General features: G+C 35.8%; 1 protein-coding gene across 2 annotated transcripts in view; it reads left to right on the top strand.

Moving 5' to 3' along the window:
• NAALADL2 (N-acetylated alpha-linked acidic dipeptidase like 2) overlaps positions 1–17,962 on the top strand; it is a 1,631,204-nt gene that overhangs the window by 1,388,450 nt on the left and 224,792 nt on the right. For both annotated transcript variants that reach the window (XM_013964525.2, XM_005675296.3), the window contains one exon: positions 13,350–13,445. In XM_013964525.2, coding sequence (XP_013819979.2) covers positions 13,350–13,445 — 96 coding nt within the window. The remainder of the gene's footprint in view (positions 1–13,349; positions 13,446–17,962) is intronic.

Below are 17,962 nucleotides of genomic sequence, written 5' to 3'. Positions count from 1 at the left end.
TGTTCACTTAACAAGTACTATGAAACAGTTCAGCAGTAGGTGATTTATGTGTAGAACTTTATCATGAATTTTTAAACCTTAAATTATCTCTATTCAATTTAGTTTTATACTAAACCAAACAGTTCTTATTTTTGCCTTGAAATTTCTATAGTATCTTCTTTAATATCTAAGGCTGACTGCTGGTTTACCTTGACATGGGCATTTGAAATGCAGGGGTATGAAATGTGAGTAGTAGCAGACTGGAGATGAAGATCTGAATTCCAATCTAGGTTGTACCACCTACCAGCAGAATCGAGATAGGTAACTTCTTTGAATCTCAGTACTAACTTATAAGATAAAGGTAATGATAACACCACTTTTTTGATCTTAAATAACTGTGGCTACATATTTTTTTAAAAAAGTGTATTCAAGCAGCAGAAAACTTTAAACTGTGGAATATATTTGTAAGAAATCATGGAGGTAAGATGAAAACAGCCAGAATTTTAAATTATTTTACATGATTGTAAATATCAAGAAATGATACAAAAATTACCAGCATGATGACTTAAAGAAGAGACATAACCTCAGACCCTATTAAAATGATAAAAAGATGATGTTATGATCAATTGTATAATATTTCACAATTTACTAGAAGAAAGGCAAGAGAAAATTTCTTGAGGATGATAAAAATGTCCCTTATCTATGTAGGCTGCTTTCCTTTAAGGTAAAATTTATACAAAATAAAATGCACACTTAAAATAGGTTTTGAGAATTGTATATATATCTATATAAGGGCTTCCCAGGTGTCTCAGTGGTAAAGAATCTGCCTGCCATAGGAGGAGATGCAAGTTTGATCCCTGGATCAGAAGATAGAGGAATTGACCACTCACTTCAGTATTCTTGCCTGGGAAATCCCATGGATAGAGGAGACTGGAGGGCTACAGTCCAGGAGGCTGCAGAGTCAGATATGACTTAGTGCCTGAGTGCTCACACACACCTACATACCTATATAAACACCTTCCTAACCAGACAGCTCCTTTAATTTGTAGCTAATTTATGACCACTAAATTAGAACAGTTTCAGTGTGCGCCTTATCTACAGTTATTTCACAGATGTATAAATCCTTCAATTTTATGGTTGTTCTTGAAAAGAGAAGCAAGAATGAAGTCTGAATTAGAATGGAAATCTTGAGATCTTGTATGAAAAACGCCAGCCATTGCTTCAGTATAGAACTCCCATTAAAGACATGAGAATAGCAATAGTAATATGGTGAAGTGGCCCTCAAAACCACACGTACCTAGGATCTGTGAATGTGGCCATTTATGAAGAAAAGAGTCTGTACACATGCAACTAAGCTATGGAATTGATATAAAATCATCTTGAATTATCTGGGTAGACCCTCAATCCAATGGCAAGTATGTCTATCACAAAAGAGAAGACACACAGTCAAGGTCATGTAAAGATGAGAGGCAAAAATATTGAGTTATATAGCCACAATCAAAAAGCTAGAAGAGGCAAGAAAGGACTCACCTATAAAAGTCTCAGGGAATGAATACAGGATGCAGAAGTCACTAATTATAGTTATGGACAGTGAAGAGCCTGCTGCTGATTTCTCATACATCTTTATGTTTTATAATCTGATATTGTAATATATTTATTTTTTGAAAGTATGGACTATAGGGCATCAGAGCAGAGAACTCTTGACTAAAAGTGAGTATAAAATATAACAATATATAATAATACATAATTTTTCCTTCCTACTGTGAAACTACGCTGCATTGGTGCCTCTGTGGAGTGATAGCAAGTATCAGCAAGTTGATTGCTCCTCCCTCTTATTTTGCTGAAAATAAACAAGAAACAAAAGAATTCTAATGGAAGTTTAGGGATAGGATGTAAAATGAGATGAGTTATTTCTTATAACTCATTTATAAAGTTAATTTGTTGTTGTTTAGTCAGTAAGTCTTGTTCGACCCTTTGCGACCCCATGGGCAGTAACCTAATAGACTCCTCTGTCCATAGAATTTCCCAGGCAAGAATACTAGAATAGGTTGTCATTTCCTTCTGCAGGAGATCTTGCCAACCCAGGGAATGAACTCATGTCTCAGGCATTGGCTGCAGGATTCTTTACTGCTGAGCTACCAGGGTAGTCTCTCATAGCATTAAGAGCAACTCTTCATAGAGATCCTAGACATTGCAGGGCTGATAGATAGTACTTTGGATCTAGTCATTTCTCATTAACTTTTTAATACAACCTTTGCAGTGTTCTTCCCAATGAGCCTGCTCTTTATGTTGGATTGTCACATGCTCCTCTATCCATAATGACAGCACAGATCTGGAAGTAGCAAACACCATTTTGTTTTACCAAATGGAATAATTAATTTTTATTAAGAAAATAGTTTCCCCTCTCCTTGCACTTAGGAAATGTCAACCCACTCCAGTATTCTTGCCTGGGAAATCCCAAAGACAGAGGAGCCTGGTGGGCTGTAGTCCATGGGGTTGCAAGAGTTGGAGACGTCTTAGTAACTAAATATCCACTACCACATGCACTTAGTCTTAATTCTTAACTATTTATCGTCAACATATTATTTAACATCAAAATGTAATCTAAGGTATTTGTTATAACAATGCCTTAATTTGTGAAATACTCTGCTTGGAGCATCTTTTATTATTTGGCTCTTTGTTGCTGTAGCTTAGCTTTCCCTGCCTTCAGATATGATGTGAATAACAAACCAAATAAACTGTAAGCACAGACTATTTAATTAATGATTCATAGTATGTATTAATTAATAGGTAAGATAGACACACATTTAATGATTAAGAGAGGACAGAAGGCAAAATATGTAAAGCAGGTGAGCTTGAAGGAAGTCTAAAATATGAAAACTAGGTCCTATAAAAGTATTTTGTTGACATATAAGAACTTCAATAACAAAAATAAATATGAATTAAATGAAAATTTTCACATTTTAAGGCTTGTGTTACAATTATTATCCCCACTCAAAAGTACTTTACAAACAAAGGCAAAATGTTTAAAAAACACACAGAGCCAAATTTTAGTGTTGGTATTGTAATAAGTATTCTGTGACTTTGTAAAAATTATTTAATCACTTGAATTCTCCAAGTTTTGCTTTTTATATTTGGATTAAGATTTCTAAGGTATGATTCAAGTCTCAGATTAGGTTGCTAAATCCATATGAATAGAACTATGAAGGTGCCTTGAATATTTTCAATAAAGCCAATGCTATGGACCATCTAAGGACCTGAAAAAATAATTGAAATGAAAAAATAAGTGAATTCAAAAAATAGTGTCCTGATGTTCCACATTTGACCTTTGGATTGTTTCACTTCTATTTAGACTCCATATTACCGCAGGTCTGTTTTACTTTGAATAGTGATGAGAATGTTATATTTCAAAAATTAGGGCTCTAATTACCTTTTTCCTCAGCCCAGCATGTTATGAATGTTTAAATGTCAGTGCCTTTCAAAGCTAGCAAGTGTTCTAATTTCATATATTAAATTTAAGTATCGATGCATATATCCTCTGACTGCAGAAAAGAGAATATTGCAATGAATGAGGTGCACATAGGACTTTTTAGAATCAATTTTATTTAGTTTAAGCAGAGAGTCTTTGATTATATCCTTTAAACTGTGCATAGTGTTTATGCTGCTTACAGAGCAGACTAGGACTTGAAGGATATTGGAACAAGAAGTGAGGGAAACAACTTTTCTTACTTAGGTGCCAAAGCACAGAATCTTAGACTATGAGGAACTTTGCAATGAGGAGGAAGTGCGTGGCATAGGAATGGAAGTGTGGGCTATGGAGTCAGAGAAACATGGGTTTAAATCTAGCTCTGCCATTTACTTATGGTACAATCTTGTGCTAATGTCCAAAATTCACTGGTTGTCCATTTCATTTGTAAAGAGCGAGTAACACTAGTTTCTACCTTAAAGGTAAGTGTGTGGATTAAATTAGGTGATTATGTATAGAGTGCTAGTATACAGAAAGGGCTGTTGCTATCTTGTTCATTTTAGGTCATGCTTATTGACTGCCAACTATATATATTTTTTAAAGTGTGTGCACAATACTCACTACTCACTAAATCTACATAGACTAAATATTTCAAATAGTTATTTTAGGATAAAAATGCAAAGGGTATATTTTAGCATGGTAGTGAGTTAGTCAATTCAATTCAGTTTAGAATTGAATTAAACATAACATTTGAGGGTTTTGTTGTTGTTGTTGTTTAATTTTCTTCACCTCTGTCTGCATACTCACATTGTCTTCCACCATATGTATAATAACCTGTCCTCATTTCATCTTTTTCTTTTTTAAACAAATGGCTGTATACTTACAATTCAAATTTCTGGGTAACTTTAGTGAGCTTTGAATTCCTTTCCTTTAAGACTGTGATCTGTTTATTTCCCCTCAGTTTTCTGGCATTTAAAAAAATCTCTATCTTCTGGATGTTTTCTCTTAAATTAAAAATATATCCACCTTCAGTTCAGTTCAGTCGTTCAGTTGTGTCCGACTCTTTGTGACCCCATGAATCACAGCACGCCAGGCCTCCCTGTCCATCACCAACTCCCAGAGTTCACTCAGACTCATGTCCATCGAGTCAGTGATGCCATCCAGCCATCTCATCCTCTGTCGTCCCCTTCTCCTCCTGCCCCCAATCCCTCCCAGCATCAGAGTCTTTTCCAAGGAGTCAACTCTTCGCATGAGGTAGCCAAAGTACTGGAGTTTCAGCTTCAGCATCAGACCTTCCAATGAACACCCAGGACTGATTTCCTTTAGGATGGACTGGTTGGAGCTCCTTGCAGTCCAAGGGACTCTCAAGAGTCTTCTCCAACACCACAGTTCAAAAGCATCAATTCTTCGGCGCTCAGCTTTCTTCACAGTCCGACTCTCATATCCGTGAAGGTGAAGGTGAAGGTGAAGGTGAAGGTGAAGTTGCTCAGTCATGTCCAACTCTTTGTGACACCATGGATTGTAGCCTACCAGGCTTTGCCGTCCGCGGGATTCTCCAGGCAAGAATACTGGAGTGGGTTACCATTTCCTTCTCCAGGGGATCTTCCCAACCCAGGGATCAAACTCGGTCTCCCACATTAGAGGCAGACGCTTTAACCCTGTGAGCCACCAGGGAAGCCCTAAAATCCTGAGGCATTCATCATTTCTCTACATTAAGTTGGAAAGTGAAAGTTGCTCAGTTGTGTCTGACTCTTTGCAACTATACAGTCCATGGAATTCTCCAGGCCAGAATACTGGAGTGAGTAGCCTTTCCTTTCTCCAGGGGATCTTCCCAACCCAGGGATCAAACTCAGGTCTCCCACATTGCAGGTGGATTGTTTACCAGCTGAGCCACAAGGGAAGCCATAGTCACATCTAAAACACAACAAATAAACTCTTCCTTGATTTGTTTACTCTCTATAGTTACTGGTCAGTGTTTCCAACTTTTCAGCCTAATTTTATTTTCTAGTGAGAATAATGTAGTCAGTTCATAGTCGATATTTCCTTTTTTTCTTCTGACATTTATTCTCTCAACTTATTGCATTGTCTCCTGTATTCATGAATCCACAGAGAACCCCCCCCCACCCCCCCCACCAAAGAACACCAGGAGTCTCTGAAATGCTATTTCCAATTAATAATTTTTATCTAATTGTATTTCTTCACTTCCTTTGAAGCATTGATTATAGATTATTACTTCCTAAGCAGTCTTTATCTTTTTGACTCCCATGAAATTACACTCCCATGGTTATCTTTACAGTTCTCTGATGATCCCATCTATAAAGTCTTCACGGGTCTTCACTTTATTCTTCCACCCCTTAAATAGCAATATTATTCAGAGATGCCACTGGCAATCAATGTCAATTGTCATTCAGATATCTGTGGCTACACTCCGTATACTTCTAAGTCTACATGTGGACCACTTTATGTTTTAATTACCATGTACATGCTTCTCAAAATATTATTAGCTTTAGTTCACAATTTAGTCTTGAACCAAATTGGTCTTGAATGATACAATCACTCATTTACTGGGTAACATCATATGGATATCCACAAACACATCACTGCCAATGTTTATCACTCATTTTTATCAAATTTAGAAATACTTGCAATCTTGACTCCTTTTTAAGATTTCTAATCCAATTAACTGAAAAGATTTACCAATTTTATCTCAAACATTTATCAAACATATCTACTCCTCTCTCTTTCTCTTTCCACCGTCCTGGCTTAACCTCTGACTCTTTCTTACTCTACTACTGCAATCGCCTTCTGTCTATACTTCCTGTTTCCACAATTTCTCTTTTAAATTTATCCCCCACATATGTATCAGTGTGTCCCTATCCTGAATACGCACTTGAAAATATCACTTATTCTCTACAAAATCCTCCAAGGATTTCCTATCACCTACAGAAATGGTTTTCAAGCTTTAGCAACTGTAGACTTTAAAAGAGAAGTTTCAGGGTTTTGTTGTTTTGATGTTGTTGTTCAGTCATTAATTCAGGTCCAACTCATGACCCCATGGACTACAGTATACCAGGCTCCTTTGTCCTTCATTATCTTCATAAAAGGAAGAAAACAAGAAAGGGAAATCTAGTCATGAGAATATCTAGTCACGAGAATATCAATGGCTCTTTTGTTGCACCGTGTGTCAGGCACTGGGCTGTGCATCTTGCTTAATGCCAGTAAAAATCTCAGTGGTACTGCTGAACCTATTTGAATGGCAGAAATAGAGACACAGACGAGGAGAATGAACTTTTGGACACTGCTGGAGAAGCAGGGTCAGGGATGAGTTAAGAAAGTAACATTGACATATACTACCATGTGTAAAATAGATAACTAGTGGGAATCTGCTGTATAACAGAGGGAGCTCAGCTCAGTACCCTGTGATGGCCTAGAGAGCTGGGATGGGACCATGAGAGGGAGGCTCAACAAGGAGGGAATATATGTATGTTGTCACTAAGTCATGTCCGATTCTTTGCAACCCCATGGACTGCAGTATACCAGGCTCCTTTGTCCTTCACTCTCTCCCAGAGTTTGCTCAAATTCATGTCCATTGAGTCCATGATGCATGCAATTACAAAATTTTAGTAATTTAAACTTCAAAATCCTGACTCTTGGTTATATAGAAAAGCAATTCCTGGCAAGTGTGATAAAAATAAAAAATCATTCAGTATTAGTGTAATCCTTTTCTCCTTACTGAGTATTTATGTGATTTGTTATTTTGCTTGATCCTGACCTGAACTTTTTGGGGTTAGGAGGGCAAATATATTTACATTTCAACTTTGTAGAGGAAAATCCTGAGAGATTAATTACTCAAGTTTGCCTGGCAGTTTTAGACTATTTTAATAAGAAAAGAAACTCTAGTCTTAAAAGGCTCATGTCATAGTGATAAAAACAGAAATATAACAAAGATATAATAAATGATAAGTAAAAATCAAGTACAAAATGATAGGAAAAGGTGACAAGAAAAATATGAATTCTGATGGGTTTTCAAGGATCGAGAAAAACAATTATAGAAAGAAGCCTGATAAACAAATAAAGAAAAAGAAAGAAAAATCTTTCCAGGCAGAAGAAATGGCACAAAGGGACAGAGAAAGTGAAGGTAAGGATAAATTTAAGATTTGATAAATCGACTGCTGTGACTTAACCAGTAGCTATATGGAAATCATGCAAATGAGCTTATGGGAAAGAAAGACTTGTTTAAAGATGAAAGAAGATATGTTGGGTCTTGTTTGTGAACTATACTAATGAATTTGGACTTGTATCTACAGACAATAAGGACCATAGTTTGGGAAAAAGTAATAAGTAACTGTATTATGGCAACAAATAAGAACTTATAGAGAATTGTCTAAACATATGGATTAGAAGGAAACTGGCTAGTGTAGTTCTGAAGTACTAAGGGTGAAACAAATTGGAGTCAGGTATAATCTAAAATTTCACATTTGGACAAAATGTGGGTATTATGCTATTATCCAAGGTAAGAAAGGAAGGTGACAGTGGAGGAACGTATGCTCATGATTTGGACTATGAGTTGATGAGTCTGAAAGATCTTGCAGAAAAAATGGTGAACTAAAAACAAGAATTTAGCTAAAGCTTTAGGAACTATCAATCGGAGATTAGTTGTTGAAGCCAGAAAAGTAGACCAAACCACCTAGGTAGTCTGTGAAGATGGAAGACTGTACAGACCCCCTAGAAACATTAAAAGCTCAAAAATTAAATGAGGATCCAGTTATAAGTAGAAAATTATACACAGAGATCTAGCAACAAATCATGGACTTTGGGCAAAAGAGTTGAAAGAAGGAAGGTATGTTAAATATTGTTAAATGTTACAGAGAGGACATGTAAGTTGGAGACTAGGGAGAAAAACTGAATTTCGAACGGGTTCCTGGATAGACTTTTCTTATCACTATCCCTTCTTATGTAATAATTTTAGTATGATCTCCATGTGGCATACCTACACAATTAAGTTTTGAATATCTTGGTTTACTCCTTCATTGCAGTCTATCAGTGAATTTTTTCTAAATAGAAGTGCTCTCTAAATGGTTAAGGGTGTTTTACTTCTCTCTCTTCATCAACAGATGGGAGCTATTATCAAACAGCCATCACTCATAGTTAATGTGATAGCAGTGAAAAACTTTCACAGTGAATATATCCCTTTTTAAACAAATATTTTCATTACTTTTTATGTCAGGATATGCAAAAACTTGTTCATAAATGATGATTATTATATTCATATATACATGAAAAAGAATGGTAGTGTCTTAACATTTTCAAAGACAATGATGTTTGATCTATTATGGACTCAAATCCCATTAAATTAAACTTCATGAGGTTAAGGACTATATTTTGTATTTAGTGGAGCACTTGACATATAGTAAGTATTAGGAGCATATTTTTTTAATGATTTAAAAAATGCACTAGAAAGAAAAAATGATATGAGTCGTATGTAAGAGGCAGGTGAAGGAACAAGATACAGAAGGGGGTTATATTAGAGAATAAGACACATATGGATGATTTAAATCAATATGTTCTGCTTTTGAATAATTGAAAGTTCAATAAAATCTCAGTAATTATAATTCTCAGTTTATACTCATGAGATTTTTCAGTTTGAGGCTTGCTGATATTTTAATTTTGCACTATTTATGAAGTCTTAAATATACTAATAAGATAAAATTAATTTAAGAAGTTTATTTACAACTACTCTTGGGGCAAAGTTTTAAGGACTTCAAGCTAAATTTTTAAATGACAATGGATGCCACAAATTGTCCATGTCATACTTTCACTAAAATCAATTCAAAAATATCTCCATGCAAATTGTACACTTTCTCTGAGGATCATAAATAGTCTTTGGATTTCCTTTAGCTCAGCATCCTAACATAATCACCACCACATCATTACCACTCTCATCATTATTATTATGATATGTATTGTTTTTAGCAATGTCATCAATGCCATTAACAGTGTTTCCTATTAGCAGGCTTTGACTGTTCACAACATCTAGGTGAAGTATGTAAATCTCCAAAATTTCTTAACTGCTGTAACTAATCCTTTAGAGATTAAGATGCCACCGAACTATGGCAAATCAAAATTTTAACCTGATTCTATATTGACTGCCCAAAATACCACATCAAAACCTAATTGACAGACAAAATTAAATGTATTATACTTATTGCAGTAAAGAAGAATACCACCTTGACTGAGTGTATTGGTTTCCTAGGCCTGAATAATAAAGCATTAGAGATTGAGTGACTTAAACAACAGAAATATCTTGTTTTGACAGTTCAAGGTGTTATCAGTGTTGGTTTCTTCTGAGGTCTGTGACGGAAAATCAGCTCCAAGCCTCTTGCCTCGCTTCTGGTAGTTTTCGGGCACTCTTTGTACTCCTTTGGCCTGTAGACACAGTGCTCCAATCTCTGCCTTCATGTTCACATGGCTTACTCCCTGTGTAAAAATTTGTCTCTAAATTTCCTTTTTTATATAATGACACTAATCATATTGTGGTAGGGACCCACTTTACTCCAATATGACCTCATTCTAACTTAATTATATATGCAGTGATTTATTTCCCAATCAGACCATGTTCTGAGGTACTAAAGGCTAGGACTCAACATATGAGTTATTCAACCCATAACAGAGAATCTTAGTAGTCTCTTAGAATGGGGAGAAATTAGGAGAGGGTATTTATGATTTATTTTAAGCCTTAGTTGTGTGGTTTTATGGCAGGTCTTAAAAAGTAGAGTGCTGATTGGAGCTGGGCAGTTTCTAAAATTAATTTTAGAATGGCAAGCAAAATAAGGAGAGGAACATAAACAAGTTTTGATAAATAAGCTATTAGTCTTGATAGGTAAGCTCTTTGGTTGATTTGTGGTCTTATCCAAAAATGCACATATGCTAGAACAAACAACTAAATAATTTTAAAAAAATCATAGTATTGTTCAAAATAAGGAATGAAGAATATGCTTGATCACAGAATTATTTAACATATAGAGAGAGACTTATAATTACGTTGTTTCATTTCTCATCTGTATGGTTTCTGAGTCTATCAGCTATATTATCCTAACTTTCTTTCCCACTATTGATAGATTCCAAAGTAATTTGTTCTACTGCTGCATTGATCTAATAAGTAGTTCTAACAGAATTCAAATAAAATTTGTTACCCTGTGTGGTCATTGTTGGTACAGACTAGATTTCATCTCATTCCCACGATAAAATTAGAAAAACTTACCTATCTACCATCTTGCTTTTTTCTATCATCTCCATAGTTACTTATATCCTGTCCTAAGACATATTTTTTCTAGACAAATAACTCTAGTTACTTCAGGTTTTCAAATAAAAGTTATATGTAGATAATAATAATTTCATAGTATATTTACAAGTTTAATACTACAAGAGTATTGTTTGAGGTGGTGTCCTAGTCCATTTCAGCTGCTAAAACAAACTATCAGAGATTGAGTGGCTTATAAACAACAGAAATTTATTTCTCAAGTTCTGGAGGCTGGAAGTTCAAACTTAGAGTGCCAGCATGGTGAGGTAGCATCACTATGAAAACTAGTGGAGGTGATGGAATTGCAGTTGAGCTATTTCAAACCCCAGAAGATAATGCTGTGAAAGTGCTGCACTCAATATGCCAGCAAATTTGGAAAGCTCAGCAGTGGCCACAGGACTGGAAAAGGTCAGTTTTCATTCCAATCCCAAAGAAAGGCAATGCCAAATAATGCTCAAACTATTACACAATTGCACTCATCTCACACGCTAGTAAAGTAATGCTCAAAATTCTCCAAGCCAGGCTTCAACAATATGTGAACCATGAACATCCAGATTTTCAACCTGGTTTTAGAAAAGGCAGAGAAACCAGAGATCAAATTGCCAACATCTGTTGGATCATCAAAAAAGCAAGAGAGTTCCAGAAAAACATCTATTTCTGCTTCATTGACTATGTCAAAGACTGACTGTGTGGATCACCACAAGCTGTGAAAAATTCTTGAAAAGATGAGAATACCAGATCACCTGACCTGCCTCTTGAGAAATATGCATGCAGATCAGGAAGCAACAGTTAGAACTGGACATGGAAAAACACACTGGTTCCAAATAGGGAAAGCAGTACATCAAGGCTATATATACTCACCATGCTTATTTAACATATATGCAGAGTACATCATGAGAAATGCTGGGCTGGATGAAGCACAAGCTGGAGTCAAGATTGCCAGAAGAAATATCAATAACCTCAGATATGCAGATGACACCACCCTTATGGCAGAAAGTGAAGAAGAACTAAAGAGCCTCTTGATGAAAGTGAGAGAGGAGAGTGAAAAATGTTGGCTTAAAGCTCAACATTCAGAAAACGAAGATCATGGCATCTGGTCCCATCACTTCATAGCAAATAGATAGGGAAACAGTGTCAGGCTTTATTTTGGGGGGCTCCAAAATCACTGCAGATGGTGAGTGCAGCCATGAAATTAAAAGACGCTTACTCCATGGAAGGAAAGTTATGACCAACCTAGATAGCATATTAAAAAGCAGAGCCATTACTTTGCCAACAAAGGTCCATCTAGTCAAGGCTATGGTTTTTCCAGTGGTCATGTATGGATGTGAGAGTTGGGCTATAAAGAAAGCTGAGCACCAAAGAATTGATGCTTTTGAACTATGGTGTTGGAGAAGACTCTTGAGAGTCTCTTGGACTGCAAGGAAATCCAACCAGTCCATCCTAAAGGAGATCAGTCCTGAGTCTTCATTGGAAGGACTGATGTTGAAGCTGAAACTCCAATTCTTTGTCCACCTGAGGTGAAGAGCTGACTCATTTGAAAAGACGCTGATACTGGGAAAGATTGAAGGCGGAAGGGGATGACAGAGAATGAGATGGTTGGATGGCATCACCAACTCAATGGACATGAGTTTGAGTAAACTCTGGGAGTTGTTGATGTACAGGAAGTTCTGGTGTGCTGAAGTCCATGGGGCTGCAAAGAGTCAGACACAACTGAGCAACTGAACTGAACTGAGCTGAACTGATGATCAGGTAAAGGCCCTCCGCCAGGTGGCAGAATTCTTGTTTTATCTCATTTAAGGGACTAAGGAGCTCTGTGAGGTCTCTTTTATAAGGACACTAAACCCCATGAGAACAGAACCCTCATGATCTACTCACATCCTTAAGGCCCCACCTCCTAATACTGTTAGTTTGGAGATTAGTATTTCAGCATATAAATTGGGGGGAAGGCAATAAATATTTAGACCATAAAGGATTATCAGCACCCCATTACTCCTTGCAATCTGAATTTTATCTATACTTGCAAGTACAAAATTATTAATTACAATATCTTGATTTATTTCAACCATCTTAACTCTAAGTGTCTCATACAACATCTTTTGTGTTTTCAGCAGTACATAACCTCATGAGTTCACTCTATCTAAAATATATCTTACTATAGTTTTGAAGTTTTACAATGTTTATAATATTATCTACCTTGTTGCCAAGACTTTATTTTATTCAAAAGCATTCCATTCTACCAGCCTTTAAGCATAGAAGCTTATGCTTACTTAAAGAATTAAATTGCAAAAACATATCTGAAAGGAGTTTCAGTCAATATATCTTACTCTGTAATAAGTTTGCCATTTGTCACCCCCTTTTTTTGAAATGCAAATAATGATCTTTTCTGAGAAAGAAAATACCCTTTGATAAACACAAATAATTCATTATGGAATCTACTTATTTTAGTTTATGAATATCTCATGATTAATTAGATCAGTAGAATGAAATCCAACAATCAGAAACTTTGACGCAATTTAGTCTTTTTGTAGCTTTAAAGAATATTCAGTAAGCACTTGAAAAACAAAATCAATGAGTTTAAAATGCTAATTTTCTGGTTTTCCACAGGGTCCAAGTTTTCTCTCTGAGGCTCTTTTTCCTAAACATGCAATAAAAGTTGAAGAAATGGATCCGTTTTTCAATCTTCATGAGACCATTATCAAGGTAAGAGAGGAATGTATTCATGAAAAAGTTGAGGTTTTGTTCTTTCAGTTAGTAAATGAAGGAAAGGCAAATAGCCACTCAAGAGAAATCTATATATATATTCGTTTTTAGAGTATGCTAGAGAGGATTTTAAGTACCTCCTATTATTTTACTATGGAGTAAAGATAATAAGCAATTCTATCACAATCAAACAGACCAATAGCTGATGATTATATTCAAAAATCAATTTTTTAAATTGAAGTATAGTTGATGCAGTATCTTGTAAGTTATAGGTATACAATAGTAATTAAAAATTTTAAAGATTTTACTCCATTTATAGTTGTTATAAAATACGGGTTATATTCCTCATCCTATACAATGCATCCTTGTAGCTTATTTTATACATTAGGGTTTGTATATTGTACTTCCCTGCGCTTTTATCTCCTTTCCCAGTTCCCTCTCCCCACTGGTAATCACGAGTTTGTTCTCTTTATCTTTGAGTCTACTTCTTTTATGAATTCACTAGATTGGTGTGTTTTTTTTCATTTCCACATATAAATGGTATATAGTGTTCATCTTTTCCTGTCTGACATATCTCACTTAGCACAACGTCCTCCAAGTCCAGCCATGTTGATACAGATAGCAAAATTTTATTCTTTCTGTATGGTTGAGCAGTATCCCATTTTATATATACTACCAAAATAGATTCTTAATAAAATTCTTAATCTGAAACTAGACTTGTGGTATATTCTCAAGTATACTTCCTTTACCTCTGATTAAGGACAATACAAAATGAGTCTTTGAATTTCTGTATCTTCAAAGATTTGTTCCAATATTTAAGTTGCATGGTTCATTGTGGTACTTTGTTGCAGAAAAAAAAAAAAAAAAGAATGACCCTTTTTCTAAGAAAAAGTTAGACTGCATTTATATTAATTGATTTTCTTCTATGATGCTTATATCTATGTTTATGGTAAATACTTGACTTTGAGTTTATAGAATGAAGAAAATTAAATTCTACAGTGTGGAGCAAATTAGTTTAATGTTCCGAGAACATGTGACATCATGTGAAATTTTACATTTACCAACTATTGATATAACTGATTATAACCTGCCTTTGGGGGATAGAGTTTGAACAGAATATTGATATTTCAGTACTCTTAAAATAATCCGTATTTATATATGCTTAGGTAAAATACTGAATCATTCTTGCATCTTCTTTTTACACAGCTCTTTTTATGCTTTAGAAAGAGGAATTGTGGCATAATAACTGAACTCAATGAGTAGCAATGGAACGAATTCAGAATACTAAAGCTAAAATTCTAGGTACCCTGGCATTTAAGAGATTTGTACATTTATTTTTTTCTGAACCTTTAAAATAAGCAAAATTTCTACCACACTTTATGTAAAATTCTCCTAAGCTCAAGATATCTAAATTTAACTACATTTATAACTCTTTCCTTTCCAGTCTAATCTAGTTCCTTGGCTTAGTTTTCAATATATCCATCCTCCGATCATCACTGTTACTCAGATGCAATAAGATAGAAAGTGAAAGTGGAAGTGAAGTCGTTCAATCCTGTCCGACTCTTTGCGACCCGTGGACTGTAGCCCACCAAGCCCCTCCGTCCATGGGATGCTCCAGGCAAGAATACTGGAGTGGGTTGCCATTTCCTTCTCCAAAGATAGAAGGGGCCCACAAATAATAACTCCTTAGCATTTAAAATCTTAATTGTGTTCCTGATATGCAAAGAGAGAAAGAAAAATACATATCTGTTATCTATATATATGTATATCTATGAAAATATTTATATCTATATATATTTGGGTGAGGGTGTACATGTGTGTTTATATGTATGTGTATATTTGTTGAAATGTTATGGGTACTTGAGCTTCCCTTGTGGCTCATCTGGTAAAGAATCTGCCTGCAATGTGGGAGACCTGGGTTCGATCCCTGGGTTGGGATGATCCCCTGGAGAAGGGAAAGGCTACCCATTCCAGTATTCTGGCCTGGAGAATTCCATGGACTATATAGTCCATGGGGTTGCAAAGAGTCAGACACGACTGAGTGACTTTCATCATCATCATCATCATCATATGGGTACTTAGAGCCTTAGTTTATTTACTTATTTTTAAGTAAAGCACTAGAGGATTTTTAGGGCAATGAAACAATAATGTTTTCTCCATTTTTTCTGTTTTTCTCTGGATCAGGAAATTCATAAACTTTTATAGAAGGGGAAATTTGAGACCATATTGGTATCAGATATATAATGAGATGATTTCACGTCTAACGTGTGAAATCCTCAGTGATAGAAAATTCTAAGGTTTAGATTTTAGATGTAAAAACACACATTGATTATTGTCATGTGAGATCTTAGCCACCCTTCATCTCCTGAAAGAATGTTAGGAAGCAAGAATGACTGGGTGAGAAAGGGATTAGGGGAGCATAGAGCATGGCCTGAGCTTATAAATATGAGATCAGTACTCAGTATGAAACAGAAATTAAGAGACTATATGAGTGGAGACACAAATTTATACACAAATATGGTACATGTTCTACAGGTATTTTTAAATGTATTTCTTGTGCACACTAATGTTTAACCCATTAGATGGATGGTGAAAAGAATGCTGTCTATGTAAAATTAAAACCTACTTAAAGTGCAGAATCAGGTGTTCTGTGACACTTTTTAAGGACCACATATATTTGCTTAATGTTGATACTGTTTCCTCAGTCACAATTACCTGTGGTAACCAGTAGTGTTGTAGACATAGGCCAAGGGAAGAATTGTGTTTCAGAAGTTCAGTCTTATCTCACCAATATAAGAACTTGTAGAGCCATAAAACAAAGCATTTAATAGATACTTTTTAAAAAAAATCTTATTTTCTTTGATCAACAACAAAGTGAAAGTACAAATACAGAGGGATTGACTAGAGCGCCAAACTAGGAAATATAGATTTTAATTCTGCCTTGCTTCCCAATTTGTTATGTTGTTTAGTAGAACATTATTGTCTACATCAAAAAGAAGTTTACGCATAATGATTTCCTCACTAGGATTCTGTGAAATAGAAAAGATGGTGTGTACATTTCTCTGGAAATGGAATACATATATAATTGAGTATAATTATTGACATTAAAAAGTAATAGTGTTAATGTCTTCTAAGTAGTCCCTTACCTGCATTTTTTGCATTTAGCTTTTCCCTAAAATATGAAAGTAAACAATAAATTAGACATGAAAACATATAACTAAATTAATTGATTAAATGCTTCAGTTCAGTTCAGTCGCTCAGTTGTGTCCGACTCTTTGCGACCTCATGAATCACAGCATGCCAGACCTCCCTGTTCATCACCAACTCCTGGAGTTCACTCAGACTCACGTCCATCGAGTCAGTGATGCCATCCAGCCATCTCATTCTCTGTCGTCCCCTTCTCCTCCTGCCCCCAATCCCTCCCAGCATCAGAGTCTTTTCCAAGGAGTCAACTCTTCGCGTGAGGTGGCCAAAGAACTGGAGTTTCAGCTTTAGCATCATTCCTTCCAAAGAAATCCCAGGGCTGATCTCCTTCAGAATGGGCTGGTGGGATCTCCTTGCAGTCCAAGGGACTCTCAAGAGTCTTCTCCAACACCACAGTTCAAAAGCATCAATTCTTAGGCACTCAGCTTTCTTCACAGTCCAACTCTCACATCCATACATGACTACTGGAAAAATCATAGCCTTGTTTAGACGGACCTTAGTCGGCAAAGTCATGTCTCTGCTTTTGAATATGCCATCTAGGTTGGTAATAACTTTCCTTCCAAGGAGTTAGTGTCTTTTAATTTCATGGCTGCGCTCACCATCTGCAGTGATTTTGGAGCCCCCCAAAATAAAGTCTGACACTGTTTCCACTGTTTCCCCATCTATTTCCCATGAAGTGATGGGACTGGATGCCATGATCTTCATTTTCTAAATGTTGAGCTTTAAGCCAACTTTTTCACTCTCCTCTTTCACTTTCATCAAAAGGCTTTTGCGTTCCTCTTCACTTTCTGCCATAAGGGTGGTGTCATCTGCATATCTGAGGCTATTGATATTTCTCCTGGCAATCTTGATTCCAGCTTGTGTTTCTTCCAGTCCAGCGTTTCTCATGATTAGAATATATTAATAAGTTAATGTGTATAAATGGAGTACAAAATTTCATTTGTGAAGGGTTGAGGTCTTTAGAATATTTTGTTTTAGTGGAGATAATAGTGGTATTATCAGAGTATATCAAATGTTTTGTATACTCCTATTTCACATAGTAGTGTATTATTATAATAACACTGGATTTTTAACAAAAAAGATACAGATAGGTATCAATTCTGTTACTGCCAATTATGAAAATAACATGAAATGTGAGGAACACTTTGTAAAATGATAAAGCACAGCTATTACTGATATTATATCACTGCTAGGTCTCTTCAGTCGTGTCTGACTCTGTGCCACCCCATAGACAGCAGCCCACCAGGCTCCCCTATCCCTGGGATTCTCCAGGCAAGAACACTGGAATGGGTTGCCATTTCCATTTTCAAAAA

The sequence above is a fragment of the Capra hircus genome, chromosome 1 (genome assembly GCF_001704415.2).
Source record: "Capra hircus breed San Clemente chromosome 1, ASM170441v1, whole genome shotgun sequence".
Taxonomy (NCBI): domain Eukaryota; kingdom Metazoa; phylum Chordata; class Mammalia; order Artiodactyla; family Bovidae; genus Capra; species Capra hircus.
Note: the sequence above shows the minus strand (reverse complement) of the source record. Positions and strands in the feature narration are given on the sequence as shown.